Raw genomic sequence first — 16,935 nt, forward strand, 5'->3', positions numbered from 1 at the left:
CTAACGAAGAACAATGAGATCCTTCCCTTTATTCAGCACTGATGAGGTCAAACCTAGGATTCTGTGTCCACTTCTGGGCTCCCCAGTTTGAGAGAGACGTGGACATACTGGAGACAGCCCAGCAAAAGGCCAAAAAGATGGTGAAGAGACTGAAGCATCTCTCACATGAGGACAGACAGAGAGCTTGAACTGTTTAGCCTAGAGAAGAAAAAGTTCAGGGAGGGGATCATATCAGTAAATACAAATACCTGGAGCAAGGGTGCAAAGAGAATGGAATCAGGCTCTTTTCAGCAGTGTCCAGTGACAGGATCAGAGGCAATAGGCACAAACTGAAGCACAGGAGATTCCCTCTTAACAGAAGGAAACACTTTTCACTCTAGCACTAGCACATCTATCTCTTACCCACAGAGGTTCTAGAGTCCCCATTCCTGGAGATATTCAAAATGCATCTAAACAACTGGCCCTAGGTGACCCAGCCTGAGAAGGTGGGTTGGACAGGATGACCTCCAGAGGTCTCTTCCAACCTCAACTATCCTGTGATTTTACAGTATAGAATTCATGTCCAAAAGTGTCAGACTAACCCTGCCTCTGCCCATAAGGATACTTGGTCAATGGTTTTTCAAAAATACTTTCTCCAGAACAAAACTGAAATTTTAACATGATACCTTATGTTTTCAGACACTACTGATTCCTTTTCTGCCTCCTCCCACCACATTTTGTCCTACCCAGAATCACTGTAGACAAGTATTTTCATCAGCAAAAGTGGACAGTCAGACACATTTTGAAATCCATTACAGACTCAGATACTGACAGTGATTTCAAGTGGAAAATGCCCCAATATGTATGGATAGTGATAAAAATTTCTTCATACATCTGTTCTCCTACCCCGTGTCCCACAGTGTTCCCAGGTACAACAGTTCTCTGCAAGTCATTAGTCAGAAAAAGAAATAAAATTGAAAAGTTACATCATTAGCATTTCTGTTCAATTTTCTCCCTGCGAGTTTACAATAATCACAAAAATAAATCCTGATCATTAATAAATTAATGAAATTACCACAAATAAGCAGTGCTGGAAGACACTTTCAAAAGTGTCTTTCAAAAGTGTCTTTCTAAGACACATTCAAAAGTCACTTAGTCCATTCTCTTGTCCTAGCATAGGACCAGATACACTTTTATCTCTTCTACCAGATTTGTCAAACGTGCTCCTTAAGATTTTCACGACTTCCACACAAGTCCTAGACAAACTTTTTAAGCAAGCAAGTTTTCTCTCCATGAAAGGTTTTCCCTATCAAGCTCAATTCTCCCTAAGACAACTTCAGCCTACTCCTTTCTCCTGCACCACCAGAGGCATGGAGAAGAGATTATTTCCTTTCATGTTTCAGCAACATTCTGCGTAATTAAAGATTTGTCCATCCTTCATCCCCTTGGATTTCCTCTTCAGGAGGCTCAATCACCTCATGTGTTTGATTCTTTCTTAATACATATGTTTATAGACATTTAATTATTCATTCTTATTACTCTCCACTGAATTTCATCTTCTTCACTTAACTTTTGAAGAATGTTGTCCGAAGAAGGGCATGCCATTCCAGGTGAGATCTTAGCAAAGCTTAGCAGTGTGGCAACTTCTGCATGGTGCTTCCTGGCTACTGTCTGCACATTCCTGTATGACAATAATCTCTTTAACAATACTGGCTACTGCTCAACTTACATACTATAATGGCTCCCTGATTCTCTGCCAAAGAATACCTCCCTACACCATTTTCCTTAATCCTGTGTCAACCATATAAACCACCCCTACATAACTACACCACTTTGCATTTATGCTTTTGAATGGCATCATCACATCATAACCATAGCTTTGGTTTTTAAGGATAATTTTTAATATAGTCCTCCCATTAGATGTTACTCTTCTCCCAGTCTTATGCTATCTGCAAGTTCATTGAGTACACAAATTAGTTAATTTGTTAATTACATAATAAAAACACTGAAAAAAGCCAGTTCCCAAAGAGATCACTGTTCAAAAAAAATTCTTCCATAATAACAGTAACCATTTATAAATAGTTTTTGTCATCTGTAACTTAACTGTTTACACTGCCTTTATAGTATTTTTGGTTTCTTGAAAGCGATATGCTTCATATGTACAAGTAGAACAAACTTTGCTGAGTTAAGGAAACCGGGAATACAAAGGAGGTACTGAAGTGTTGTGAACAAAATGTAATATTGCCAGTATCTAACAATAACCAATAAAGAAAATATTCACTATCCATATGATATACAATTTTATAAGAACTTAAATGAGAATATCAGAAACAGAGCTCAGAATAATACACTGTTTTACAGAATATCAATTTTGAGTCCTATTTTCCCATTTTAATTTTTGACAATTTCTTACTGTGTATTCAAAAAGCATATCTGTCACGGTTTGGGAGCCCCAAAAATCCAATTTCCAATTTATAATTAACCACTTTCCAACTCCAGGGGGAAACCCTTTTTAACCCACGACGATATCATAGCTTTCATGACCCACAAGTATGAAGGCCCACTTAAATATACATATTAAAAAACAAACTAAAACTGATTCTGCTTGGAAAATAATTAACAAGTTTTATGCAAGCTTTAAACCAATTGTGCACAAGTTCAAAAGCAAACATTTCTTTTACCATGTGAACTTACAAAGCATTCACCTTTAGAAGAAAGGAAAAACAGCAACTTAACTGTTTAAAGCTTAAATAATATCAGAAGTAACATTTTAAGAATTTGAAAATTTAGAATAATAAATATTTTTTGGGTTGTCTTTATGAAAGGAATATTTTCAGCTCAGTGCTTTAAGTTCTACTCTAAGACTGAATATCCTAGCTTTGCCAGTTTCTGTTAAATCTTAAAATTTTCAAATAGCAAAAAAAGTAATGACTTAACAATACAAGGTCTGTGGATGAAATACTGGCCTCTTAACTGACCCAAGATTTCACCTTATATCTGCTAAAGTTCTGAAACTTTACAGATATTTTAAAAGCATGAAAAAAATGAAAGGACATTTTCCTGGTCCTTGGAAATTTCTTCATACATATTATGTATATTCATATAGCATTCTATGCATAAACAATATCACAAATACCATGCATGTGCATAGACATGCTATACATAATACTATGTCTTATCATTCCAGCTCTTCATGCACAGAAAACACATCACTTCACTGGGAGCTTCATATATGGAACATTTGCAGAAAAAAAGACAAACGAAGCAGCAGTAACTCCTTCAAGTATACTCTGATGTAATCTCTTATGTTACTGATAAGGAGAGTAAAACCTGATTTTTGGTTTTCCCTTTGCAAATGAGGGTTGGAAAGCAAATGGTGTTCACCTTATAAAATGCCCTCAGCTGAGTGTTCTAAATGGCAATTACTTCAAACATACTCTCCAGTATGTTCTAATGCTATACAGACATTACTTAGTCTACAGAGAGCAGCTTACTTACGTCTGGGGCTCCTTTTCATTTTGCTGTTTTTGCTGTGGTTGGAGAACGTTATTTACCAGCTCAGTGATCCCACTAAAGGGAAACCACCTGTTTAAACAAGCAAATAATGTGACTGAATAACCAACAAAACCACACTAGTTTAAATGTTTTCTTATTCAACACTATTAGAAATACACAGGCGGAAAAGCTAGAGCCAATGGGAATGTTAGCTGCAGAACTAAGTCAGCCACTAAGGATGTAAGGGAAGTAAAGTTTTACAATTCACCAGTTCACAAGCAGGCAGCAAGAACCTACATCCAGCTAACATGTGGATGGAGTAAGAAGCTGCAGGCAGCTCTCTTACAAGCCAGTCAGGAAGCAGATGACAAACTACCTGCAGCCTATCAGGTATCAGTGAAAGCTAATACCATCAAAGGTGCAGAGAGCAGAACATGGCAAAGGTAGAAAAGTCAAGCCTATTGCATCTTTCAGATATTTTACTTACTGTGTCGACTGTGGTTTTTGCTCTTCTTTGACCCTAAAAAGATAAGTTTGCACAACTGAGTGCAACGTGTTGTAAAACAACGACCCTAAAGTTCTAAAATCTGTATTAAATGGGCTGGGGGAAGTTCCCACTTTGAGTTAAAAGGATTTTCTTTAATATTTGTTTATGTTTACATTAAATTGTACTCTGGACTTGTTTGCATTTAGGATTAAAAATTGAGAATGCCAAGTATAGGAAACTTATAGTTGCAAAATTAAATTGGTAATGTTCTATAACTGACTTTCAATTCTTTGTACACAATATCATGTTAAAACATTTCCAGGAATACATTCAGCTATAAATGCAGAGGAAGGTGCTTTGATTATGTAAACTACAATCTATTTTTTTTATTTTTATTTACAACTGAACTGCCTATCATAGTTCAAGGTGAATTTGTAACATGTAACATGCCATTTAAAACGAAATATCCTAAACTAATAGATTAAAGGAAAATCTCCACTACATTTATTAAACTAAGTGATATCAAGACCTGCAGACAATGTAACTCTAAAAACTAAGGAAGGAAAACCAGGGAATTTTACTCTTGAGTGAACTTTACTAGGACTTGCTTAAAGAAATAAGTAGACAATACACACAGTAGGCCTGTTTAGTATTGCATTTAGGAAAACATTCCATCTGAAATACATGCTTTAACTTGAGTGATCAAGGTGATATTCTAAACCAAACCCAAGAATAGAGACATATACTCACAGAAATATTTATATCCTCAAATTGCAGGTATTGGTCTTAATATTAAGTTAGGATCTACTTTCCCTGTGTGTTAAAAAAACCCCAAAATGCTCCTAAATAGATATTCTGAATGTCTCTAAAGAGAATACTCTCACCTAATTTAACAGGAAGTGCAGGCTTGTAATTTAGGTGGATTCTTAGGGTTGCACAGAAAATTAAAGCTCATCAAAATAGCTCCACATCTCCTTCACTATATGATACCACAGGGAATATCTCTATAAACAGGATTCAGTGACTAAACAAGAACTAAATAAATGGATGATAAGAAATACTAAAATCTTTCCAAAACTTTTCCTATACAAAAGGAAAACTGAACATTCAACACACAGTAAAATGTCTTCAAGCATGGTTTTGCCTCTTCAGCATGTTAGAAATTTTATACAAAGAAATGTTCCAATACCAAAACAAAGCAAACAAATAAGTAAACAAACAATCCCACAAAAACAAGCAGGTATATTCCAAAGAAATAAAAAATGTGAAAATAAAAATTTCTCATGCAGTTGCAATTCCACTCTACCATGCATCTTAATCATAATATTGTCTTTAATCAAGAGAATCCACACTAGTTTTCCAACATAGAAATTCAAAGCTGGAGGAGTGGGAAGGGCAGGGAATCAAAGCCTTTTCATACTTTTTCACTATGTAGGCCAGGACTTTTAATTTAGATCCCCCAAAATTATAGCCTTGCAGCTCTATATGGTCAGCTGTGAGAAGGAAACACTCTCAGACAATAATTCAAAGCTCCTAAGTCACATACATAGAACTAAACACCGTAAATTTGATCTTTCTGACAACTGGACAAAGAAGACTGAATATACCACTAATCCTTATATTCCTCTCCGTATATGACTTCCAAACAAACTAACTGCGAACTTTTAAGTTATTTCTTCATTGTGAATTTTTCTGTTGAAGTAAATAAAGGAAATCTGAGCCCTTCACATGATCAGATTGCAACCAACAGCTTTCCTTTGGGTACTGATCATGGTTAATATTTCTTCACACGTAGAACTGAGATCAGAATAGTGTAACATCAAAATTGTAATACTGCACACTAATTCTAAGTGTGTAGTTTGAAATTTTGGTATTTTTTTTCAACAGGATCTAGAATCTTTACATAATAGTATATATATGACGACTTCAAATGCAGCTGCAAACCCTTGGTATTTTTGAAAATCTTACAATCAGTTTTTAGTTTTGCACCATTAAATAAAACACATTGTCCAAAAGCAGACACTTTGAAAACCTGCATTTAAAATTATTTTCTCAGCATTTTATAGGAACATGCTGTTTTAAGCCAGTATATATTTTGACCCTACAATTCAAAATATCTCTCTTATAAATTAATCTTTTCTCCTCCCACAATTCTCTGTCTCATTCACTATACACTTTCCAACACTGCAGTTATGTGAGGACAAGAGCTTCCATTATTATATAACAGTGACGCATTCCTTGAGCACTCTCCATACATCCTTCAGTCCCTGGATTAGGCAATGATCTTCCTTGACTTTATAACAAGCATGGAAGGCAAATTACAGTTTGAAAAGAAATTACAAAAAAATCTATTTAATACATTCTACCATATGAAATTGAACAAATATTGACCTTGTGGATCAACAAGCCTGAACCTTTCAGGTGTACAGCCCAGGTATTTATCTTTCAAGGTCAGAAAATGGAGAGAGATTCTGAAGCTAAATCAGAAAACCACAGACTAATTTCTTCTGCTTTCTTTCCAAAAGACTCTTCATTCAGATGAAATTAGAAGTTGTAGTAACTGATAGAAATAATGATTTATTAGATAAAACACACAGAATGTATTTTTAACACTGCTGTGGTTTAAATATTTTTTCCAGACAGAAAAGGGCTGAAGAGACTCCAGATACTTGAACCCTGTCTACATATACACATACAACTTATTTCCTTTGGTTACAAGAACTTCTTTCACTGGATTGTGTAGTCCCATATTTATGCAATGATTTCTCCCCTCCTTTCAAAGATCAGAAACTAATAATTGCTTAAAAGAAGTGTATCGCCAGGTTGGAAAAATCCCAAACCTCCATTTTCTCAACAGACCAACTGAAAGACCCCAAGTAGAATGACCACATTCTGCTTCTTCCAGACTACCTGCCTTCATTTTACCTTCTTATGTCTTTTCAACTCTATTTGCTCAAAACTCTGCCGAGAACAATGCCAGTTCTCATCATTCATTAAAAACAAACTCTGATCGATATCTGTTTACTAAAACCAACAAGAGGCTGCAGACAATGTGTCGGATCAACAGTGACAGACAATGTATTCTAACAGTGCAGAATATTAAATATTTTACCACTTATTCTAAAATGTTAGAGGAGTCTGAAGCTTTTGTCACAGTTTTTTTGTTTGCATAGATCATAACTGCATACACTCTTTCACTTGAAAACAAGCCAGGATTTTTCTACTTGCCAACAGGAATTTTTACACCTTGCACTTTGTTATCAGGAATCTCTGCCCTCAAAACATACACAGCACCATTACTCCCGTGTTCCTCTGTAAGTCTACACAGTGCCAGTGCCAGATCCCTTTGATCTTTTCCAGTATCTAGAATTGTTAAGTTAGATTTCAAGTCTCATGAACACTTTTTGATGTTAGATCTTCTCCACCTACTAAAAATTTCCTCAAAGATTAAGGCTATTCCCACCAGCACAGAGAATGAATAGAAGAAGAGAACAGAAAGAAGAGGGAGGAGAACAAGAAAAATGGAAGCAGGAGACAAAGTAATGAAAACATCACCATAAAAATTATTCTTATTCCTTTAAACTCATAATACCTTTCTATTTTTCAATCTACTGCCACCAATAAAAGCTTCTCTCTAAAATCTACTATGTCAAAACCATAAAACATTCTTTCCAAAAGATGTGTTGCACACAGGTAAATTAACGAGCACTCTGTTACCAGAGCTCATCTGTACTTTTACATACTTGGATGTATAGCCACAAAAACATGGGGGCAGAATTCAGGTGCCTCAATCCATGAAAATGACCCTTAAAACACACTGTACACCTCCTAGATATCTGAAATAAAACAGGTATCTAGCTCTTCTCAAATGAAGTTTGGGGAAATCCAAATTTCGGAATCAGTCATCCTTGGCAGGCATAAACGTCTTAATATCTATATCTAATGCAACAACACTCAAGATTCACAATTTTGCCATCCATGGACCTACAAGGACAAGGAGATCTGATATGCAGGAATAAAAAGTTATAAGTAGATATGAACTATTCCAAAATCTTTTGGTAATTCACAACTGTCTTCTTAATGGAAAACTAGTGAAAAGATTTTAATGAATGTATGTAACTGGCTTTCTCTGCAACTTAGATATTCCCATTCTCAAAGTATACAAACATCATAATCTCTAAAAGTATTTCCCATCACCAATATTTCTTAATATACAATAACTTCCTCCCCTTAAACTTACACCCTGGAAAATGGCACTGAAAATAAAATAGGACTTAAAGAAACAATAAAACTCTAACCTCCCTTCCCTCTCCCTTACGCGTGGCTCCCATTCTTTCTCACCAAAATATGACATTCAGTGCATAACTATATTCAAACCCTTGTGGGGTTGCCCATTCCCTTCGTCAAACTAGGGTCTGAACTGAAAAAGGGATAAGATCATCAGCTCCAGCCACATTCTAAGGTTTCCACCACTCTCTCTTAGAATTAAAGGTCCGTTGATTCATTTTCTTAGATTTTTACTTTTCTTTTTCTAAATCTTTGTAACAGTATTTCAATTATACGCCCTGCACCAAATGCCAAAAAAAAAAAAAAAAAAAAAGATTAGTTGCAGTGACTGCAGTGACTACAGTCCCACGTTGGAAGTCAAGACATGTGACACATGCCCAATATATAACTTTGCCTGCACCCACTCTTGACAAAACAGTCAACAGATATAGTCAAATACAGGTACAATCAACTATTTTCTTGAAAGAGTGCAACTCTATGAGATTAATTAAGTCAAATTATATAAGTATGTTTAACTCCAAGAAAAGAGAGATAAGGTCAAACATAAATCCATGTCAATTGCACAACTGTAAAATATTTACATATTAACTGAATTGATTCTCTGCATTGATTATCCTATCGAGGCTATAAGAACATATACCTTAGAATATGCAGCTTATCTATTTTTGATCAAAATTAAAAGTCTTTATTTTATATGACTGCTCCAAGTTTTGTATTAATTCAGAGAGTATAGGTATTTGAATTGAGAATGATCATATTTTGGACAATAAAGTAATGTCTTTCCAAAGGAATATTTTCCTGAAAATGTATGCAAGTGATTTTCCTGACTAATTTTGTTCTGTTTGTTACAAAAGTACCAGCAGTTTCCACAAAAACACCTCCAAGATCAGCAGCAGAGAGGCTATTGAAGAACATTTGTTATTAGTGAACAAGAAAGTAAAGTTGGCTACCTGGGCTAGAAACAATACCTGTTACACAGAATAAATTTAAAACCTATCTAACTCCAAGCTGAAGAGGTTAAACATCCCTGAAGTCCAAACTGAAGTTATCTTAAAGATACAAGACAAACAATAAGAAAGCACCATACACACGTCATAGACAAGCACATACATTCTCCTGTACAATAATCTAGGCTGAATGAGCTCCCTGAATGAACCTCAGATAAACATCACCCACAAACATAACAAATTCTGTAAGATTAAGACTACTCCAACATTTAGATGATAATTAGAAGTGGGATAGTTTTATCTAATGTTTCAGACAAACAACTCTCAGAGCGAAATTTTGACACCGATATTTCTATAAAATATATACTAAAATGTGGTTCACTGCAACCAAGAACATAGTGCTCAACAGCCCTGTACTTTCAACTGTAAAACTGAATACACTGACAGCATGTTTTGATTAATTCAAATCCAGCAAAAAAAATCAGACACTGCTTATCTTAGGATATGAACTCTTCAGGGCAAAAATATTTCCTATCATTTGTTTCTGGAGTAAGAGATAGGGACACTGTGTTCTACAAATAAAAGCTCCCTCACTTCTCACACATTTCCTAACTTGGCCAGACTTTTTCCTTAGTGTTTGTTATGGTGTTGATAGTAAAACCATAAAAATGAGTGTCAAACTCACAAATCAGCACATGAGAAAATTACTGTAGTACAACTGTAATATTAAATAAGTACTACACTGAAAGGTGGCCATTATATTACATATAGTTCCAATAATTAATTCATGGATCAATGATCTCTTTTGAAGGTTATCCAAAATTGCAAGCAGGAGGCCTAGACCAGGGAGGTGATACTAAAAGTTCAATATTAAAAATACAGTGTTTGTCCAAATCTACCACATAGTTTAAAATGGGCTACTGCAGCTTTTTTCTATAATTAGCAAGCAAAAGATTATTTTGGTTATCACAGAGTAAGTGGGAATTTCTAAGCCAGAATTTGTAAGCCATCAACCTTATAATTTGTTGCCATGTGGAATATGCCAGCTGCTTCCCACTTGTGTCTGCTGAGGGAATGAGGCACGTACAAAAATTTGGAAACACAAAAATTATATACACCATATACTATATATACTATAAACAGGCTGAAAAGCCTCACATGGGACCCTGACACTTCTTCAAGGCCTCCAGATAATCAGCAACTGCCTTTACTCAGGATATTTTTAGCTGGTTGAGTTTTAAGCACATGCATATTTCAGTTTATTGGGGGGCGCAAAATAGTTTTACTTGGATTTAATTTTTTCTCTCCAATTTAATAAGTGTTACTCTCCCAAATCCTGTAGATATGTGGACATTTCAGGCAGATGATTTATGCAGAATTAAAAAAAAAAAAATCAACCTGAGATAGCAGGCATCAAATCAGAAAAAAAATACTGGACTTTCATTTTCCAAGTTGGAACAGAGGCAAAATTGTCAAACTGTCACATAACATTTCTTACTAAACGCAATTCTGTGTAATTATGGGGGCCTTATAGCAAATCTGAGGTGAGATTTGGTTGCAAAATGTTTAAGTTACAGATACTACTACAACCCAAACTCCTAACAAAGATTAATTTTTGACAGATAGAATTCATTTAAATGTATCTATTTTTAAATAAAACTGAAGAACATTCCAATAATCTTTTACTTTCTTATTGTTGTTAGTTTGAAGTTAGCCAGATCTTGGGTTTGCTTGTGTATTTTCCTATACTTTTAAGAACAGTTTAACAAACTGTCAACTGGAAAGAAAATTTTCCTCCAATACAATCATTAAGAAAAATAGTCTTACAGCTCATGGTATTTTTTAAAAAGCCAGGTTTCTCCATAGGAGTGCTGAAGTAGATCTTAGGTCTGCCACTGTAATCTTGTATCATTCGTGTAAAGAGAAAAAGAAAAGGTTTTACAGTCTTGCCTACAGGGATGTGTGAAACACACCACAATAGCTGCATTACAGTGAGCCATCATTTACTTCTGGAAATGAGGATGACTGTAACAAGATGACTGTGAATTATATCATCTTATTCGTAACCAAAATGCAAACATTTACCATTATTATAGTAATAACATATGTCTAAATATACCCCAACGTAACATACAGGTGTACAAGACTACTCAAACTTGAGTAGGTCTCTAACCTCCAAACACAATTTTACCACAATGAATTTCAGTAACAGATAATCAAATACCATATTAGTTGTTGTCCTATGGTTGTTTTTCTTAAAAAGCATCCAAAAAAGGCAATTTTTTTTCCAGGAAAAAGTTTAAATATTTTAAATGAAAATTATAATAATAAGGATTTTTAAGGGATATTTATTTCACTGTTTGGATCACAACTTTCCTTACTAAATGTAATTTCTATTGATTTTGTATTGCAAAGAAGAGACTTTATTTTTTACTTATGCTTCACACTGTTTTGCAAATAACTGAAATTCTCAGGGAATTAATAAAACAAAGCAGAAAGCCTAATTTTAAAATTGATACAAAAGCTCAGATACTGTAATCAAGCACAATTAGGACTTTTTCAGAACATTATTTGAATTCTACATAATATATTTCAAATATTCTGCAAAAAGGATGGCCTGACAAGTAATAAATGTATAGATGTACAATGTAAGTAGAGTGTCATTTCAGAATAAATCACTAAAAAAGGCAGTTTTTCCTAAGGGTTTTGCATTGCTTTTGGGTTGGTTTTTTACTTCTTCAACAGTAGATGGCATTCCAAGCACCTCCTGCAGAAAGTGCTTTCACAGATGCTTGTACTGTCACCAGCTGCTACAGTGAAATATGTAACCCCAGGCTCATCTGCTAGCAGGTGACTTAAATAAAAATTCATTTTAACTCTGTAATTAATTTAAATGCATTGGTAATTACTTTGGATTTGATATGTTATTTTGCCTGTTAAATAACAATTTTATAACATTATTATCTATCTATCTATTATTGTCATCCACCAGGTGAAAAACATATATACTGAAATGCTTAAAAACTACACAGCAGACAATAAGTTAGTTTTTCTCAGACATTTATTTGCATGAAATGAATTCAAATTTCTTCCAGACTGCAGCAATCCTAGAGAAGGACTACTTACAGACCATACAACAGGAACTCAAACAACAAATATCACAAATATCACAAATTTGTTCTTGTTCTCTTCAAAAGCAGCCTTACAGAGAGCCCCTTTCTGGGGCAGACTTATGTCCTGCACCTCCTCACACAAGAAGCTCTGGATCACTATTGTATAAAAGACAGGGGTATTGGCATACAAATACTTCCTCTGTCGGCCTGGCTTACTAAAGCGCATGAAAAATAGGAAAAAAGAACACAACTTCTCCTACGAAAACAAGATTAGAATCTAAGAATTAAACAGGTAATGAAAAAGCAGGAAAAGAAAAATAAATGAGAAATACAACAGTAATGTAGAGTCTATTGTTCCATACAAATTTTGTGACAATGCTTTCAAATAGTCAGTTTATGAAGAAATCATTGAATTTTGCTGATTTGCTGTTGCTGTTCATATAAATCTTGAGAGTTTAATATTATTAAATAAATTTTATTTAGTATTTCCTGAGGGAATAATTTCTATATTATACTATCATATATTATTTATTACATATTATATAATATTAGATAATATATTATTATTGTATTATACTATTAATAAGAACTCTTCTGTGAGAATAAAACATAAAATACTGTTTTTTCCTTAAAATATACTTTGTTGAATAAAAGTATAAATGGGAATACTTTTAGATCACTTTGAATTTCTATCCACATATTCTACAGAATGTATTAGTTTATATCTGAAAATCATTGGAAATTGCTGTGATATAATCTCATCTATTTGTGATGTAGTATCTCTGACTAAATGAGACAATTGAGGTAAATACAATGCTCAGTTTACATGCTACTGAAAGAAAGCACAAGTGGTTTTCTCTAAAAACAGATGTTGTCTCCTGATTCATTTGATGCATAGAAGAGCAAGAACCATATATAAAATATTATTATAAAATGTCTGCATGACTATCTATAGTAATACAGTTCACAATAGTAGAAATGTTCTTTTCCCTTGGTTTTATAAGCCTGAATCAATGTTCCCCTAAGAAATAAAATATTTCAGTGTATCTTTTTTCAGGATGCTTTGCTATTTCTGTCTACATGTCTCTTTTTATCAGTACTCCATTGGGTTTGTTTGCTATTTTCACCTTTATTTTAAAGTGAACTAAAGTTAGATAATAATACTTGGAACCCACCAATTTTTTCTAGATTTTTTTTCTGATTCTTTTTCTGCATGCCCTTGCCTTGTACTCATTGCCTGAATAAGGCTCTCCTAGTTTGAGGAGTTTATTTAAGTTGATATTTTTTTGTGCACATTTTTATTTCTTATGTTGTACAGATGTATTCACAGAGAGTGACCAGAGTGATTCGAGAGCTGTCTCGCAGATGCCAATCAAACTGGAGTGTTGTCCTTGCTCTAGTGAGCAGGCTTTAGGCTCAGGAGACAAACATAATCCAATTCTATGAGTACAACCAGATCTGAAACTACTGACAAATTTGCATACATTCCACTCTCTACACTTAAAAACTCCAGCTTTAAAGGTTTTAAAACTGATATTCAAAAAATAGTACCTAAAGAAATAACACCTACAAAAAAAAAAAAAAAAAAAAAAAAAAAAAAAAAACCAAAACCAAAAAACTTTTGCAGGACACGTTGGTGAAATTAATCTTTAACACTTTTTATTTTTTTGGGCCCAGAATTAAAATTCTTTCAGATAGTTTCCATATCACAAATTGCACAATTTGTGCCCAACTAAGCAGAAGCGTAAAAGCATTTCAATGATCTGCTATAAAAATTAATTAAAATTATTTCTTTCAGTCTAAGATGGAAGGGCCTCTGATCAAAATTTCTTAGCCTCTCCAAAATATCTTGTCTTGGCTGAAAATGCCAATAGTTTTAAAAGCTAAAACTATATTAATCATTAAGCTATAATAATAATTTTGATTAATTTTCATTAACTCCTGTCACACATGATTCTCTCCAGTGGCCAGTGCCTGAATCTGAGACATTTACTGGTCGAGGGAGTTGTGGTTTTACTGAGCCTACAAAAATCTTGTTGTTTTGGGTCCAATGGATTTGACATTTCAGAGTACAATGCAGGTTGATGAATCAGGCTGTACTGAATTTCAAAACTGTAGCGACATCACACATTTATTTTCACTTTGGGTGTTAGTTTCCTTCAGTGTCTTTTTACAGGTTATTCAGCAAATTGGTTTAACAACCAGTGAAAAAAAAGACTTAAATTTAACACTCCAGAATTAAGAATTATATGCAAATCTGATCTGTGTAACTATTCTTCCCCTTTGTTCAGTGAAAGTAAAACATCTACTCTCTAAATAGGCTCCAGGAAAGAACTCTGGACTCCAAAAATGTGAGAGCAAAATCAAGCAAAAACTGTACTGCTCTTTAACAAATTCTGTGTTTATTTAAACTTCTTTTATTGGGTTTCATAAGACAACTACTCACACATAACTATTCCTCTGAGCAAACTAACTAAGCCCTGAGATCTTACATAAATTATAGTTTAAACCAACAGAAGTTGTTGAAACATTTTTTTTCCTCCTTCTTCTGGTTCAAAAATACATCATAGGGGTTCCTGAAAGTATTACATACATTTCTGAAAAATCAAAATGCTCTCCCAGAATGACTGAAAACTTCGATTGTGTGATTATTTTTAACATAGATTTCTAAAATCAAATACAGTATCATTGAAACTGTAACAATCTTACAGTTTTCCGTCTGACTTCACTTTTTTCTATATTTTTACTAATATTAAATTTCCTAGTCAGTCTTCAAAAAAAATCTTTCAACAGTCAGACACAAACTCAAGTGTCTAGGCTGGTAACCTCTAAACCTTTTCACCAAATACAGTGAAAATTTTAAGGGTACAATTAAACATTATGCTTTAATTAAAAATACAGTATTCTCTCAACAGTTAGCATTTTGATGTTGATTCAATACCTAAACTTCCTGAAAGGATGCAATGTCTCTCGAATGACATTAAAAAGTAGAATCTGAAGTTTGTCCCCTTTGTTTTCTGCTTCCCGGGAGTAAACTTAGGAACCAATTAAGAACCCAGAACCCTCTCCCTGAGATGCTTTTTATCTGGAACACTCACTACTTCTTTGTAAGAGTGATCAGTCTGGGATTCCAGAAGTTTGGGATTGGCCATAATAGGTTAAAGGCACCTGTAGTGTGTGGGAACACAGAGATAGAAAAAAAAACCTTCAGGTCCCTCACGTCTCATATTCCTCCCTCAGCAAAACTACATCTGTACTAGAGGCATAAACAGAATGCTACCTATAGAAACACTTACTTTGTGAGCATCATTCTTCATAAACATATGTTATTCAAACTCTTCTCTGAACAGAAGTTCTAAATGTTTAATAACGGAATTCTGCACAGCAGCTTTGGATGATCATTTAACTCCGAAGCCTTTATTGTAATGCAGACACTCATTGTTCTCATTCCTAGCTAATTACAAGCATTCATTCGTGTCTGTTTGTAATTAGGGTACATTTAAAATGAACTGAACTGCCATTCATGAAGACACTAAATATAAATGATAATTAGTAAACACAAAGTGACATCAAAACCAGCTCAAACAATAGTCCTATGATTTAAAATGTAGCACATGCTAAACATCTTTGAAAAACTCACTACTTAACACATTTTGCAGAGCTACAACACCAGTATCAATTTCTAATTGGGAGTATGAAATTAAATTTTGTAAATTCAGTATTTTATTATACCTACACTAGCAGTATAAATGAGAGGTAAAGGCAATCTAAAGAAAACAAGTTTAAAAGTGATGCTCAAGTTCATAAATGTGAATTTTTATCCTGCTTTTTTGTAAAGAATATACACACACCTTTCTTCTGAGGAAAGAGGTATATGCACTTTTGCTTAAAGAGAGAGTGAGAGAAAAAAGTGTACTTCATGCATGAAAAATCTACCCAAAATCAGCACAAGGAGTAGACTTTTCAAAATTGCAGAAATTAATGATGGAAAGATGAGTTTACTATGTTTCAGTCATGGTTATCCTCATTAGTCCCTGTCTATCCCAAGCACAAGTTCAGTACACTCAGTTGTGTGAGGCAAATGTGACAACAGTGCATTAAATAGCTTAATGTCTAATAAATTAGAACTTCTATCTTGCTTGAATCTCCCAAACTGCAAGTTAAGCTCAGTAATTCTTGTCCCATCATCTACTCTGGGCACGAAGACCAACACTCTTTCATTTCTTTGGGAATCCTGAAGTTCCTCCCAGTATTCTGTCCTAAAGCACATCAAATGTGTTCAGCATCTTCTCATAGCATGTTTTCTAGAGGTCTCACCTGGACTGCTGTCAACTTATCCACTGCTATTTTGAGTTGCAATTTTCAAAAATAGACGCTTTCCAGATGGGCATTCAGTGATGTTCATTAGAACCGAATAATTGCTTCACAGTTTTGTAGGACATTGTAATGTTTATGCAACCTGTGATGGCAAATACTCTTTCCATAACGGGCAATTAAAGTTCATGTTCAGCAGTTTAGAGCCTAGATACTGCACTTGGGATTTGCTACCCAGTCAGTAGGTGATTTCAATTTAAATGTATGATTACATGTAAGCTTAGTACTTACTGAATAATATTCTTGTTGAATA

The 16,935-nt window shown here is 34.2% G+C and overlaps 1 protein-coding gene across 15 annotated transcripts in view; it reads right to left on the reverse strand.

Moving 5' to 3' along the window:
• Nucleotides 1-16,935, reverse strand: part of RIMS2 (regulating synaptic membrane exocytosis 2) — a 451,223-nt gene that overhangs the window by 385,289 nt on the left and 48,999 nt on the right. For 9 of the 15 annotated variants that reach the window (XM_064646980.1, XM_064646989.1, XM_064646998.1 and 6 more), the window contains exons 2-3: nucleotides 3,962-3,994; nucleotides 3,478-3,564 (exon numbers count right to left, since the gene is read on the reverse strand). The exons of the other annotated variants lie outside the window; for them this stretch is intronic. In XM_064646980.1, coding sequence (XP_064503050.1) covers nucleotides 3,478-3,564; nucleotides 3,962-3,994 — 120 coding nt within the window. The remainder of the gene's footprint in view (nucleotides 1-3,477; nucleotides 3,565-3,961; nucleotides 3,995-16,935) is intronic. 15 annotated transcript variants of the gene reach the window in all.

This window comes from Pseudopipra pipra, chromosome 1 (assembly GCF_036250125.1).
Source record: "Pseudopipra pipra isolate bDixPip1 chromosome 1, bDixPip1.hap1, whole genome shotgun sequence".
Lineage (NCBI taxonomy): Eukaryota > Metazoa > Chordata > Aves > Passeriformes > Pipridae > Pseudopipra > Pseudopipra pipra.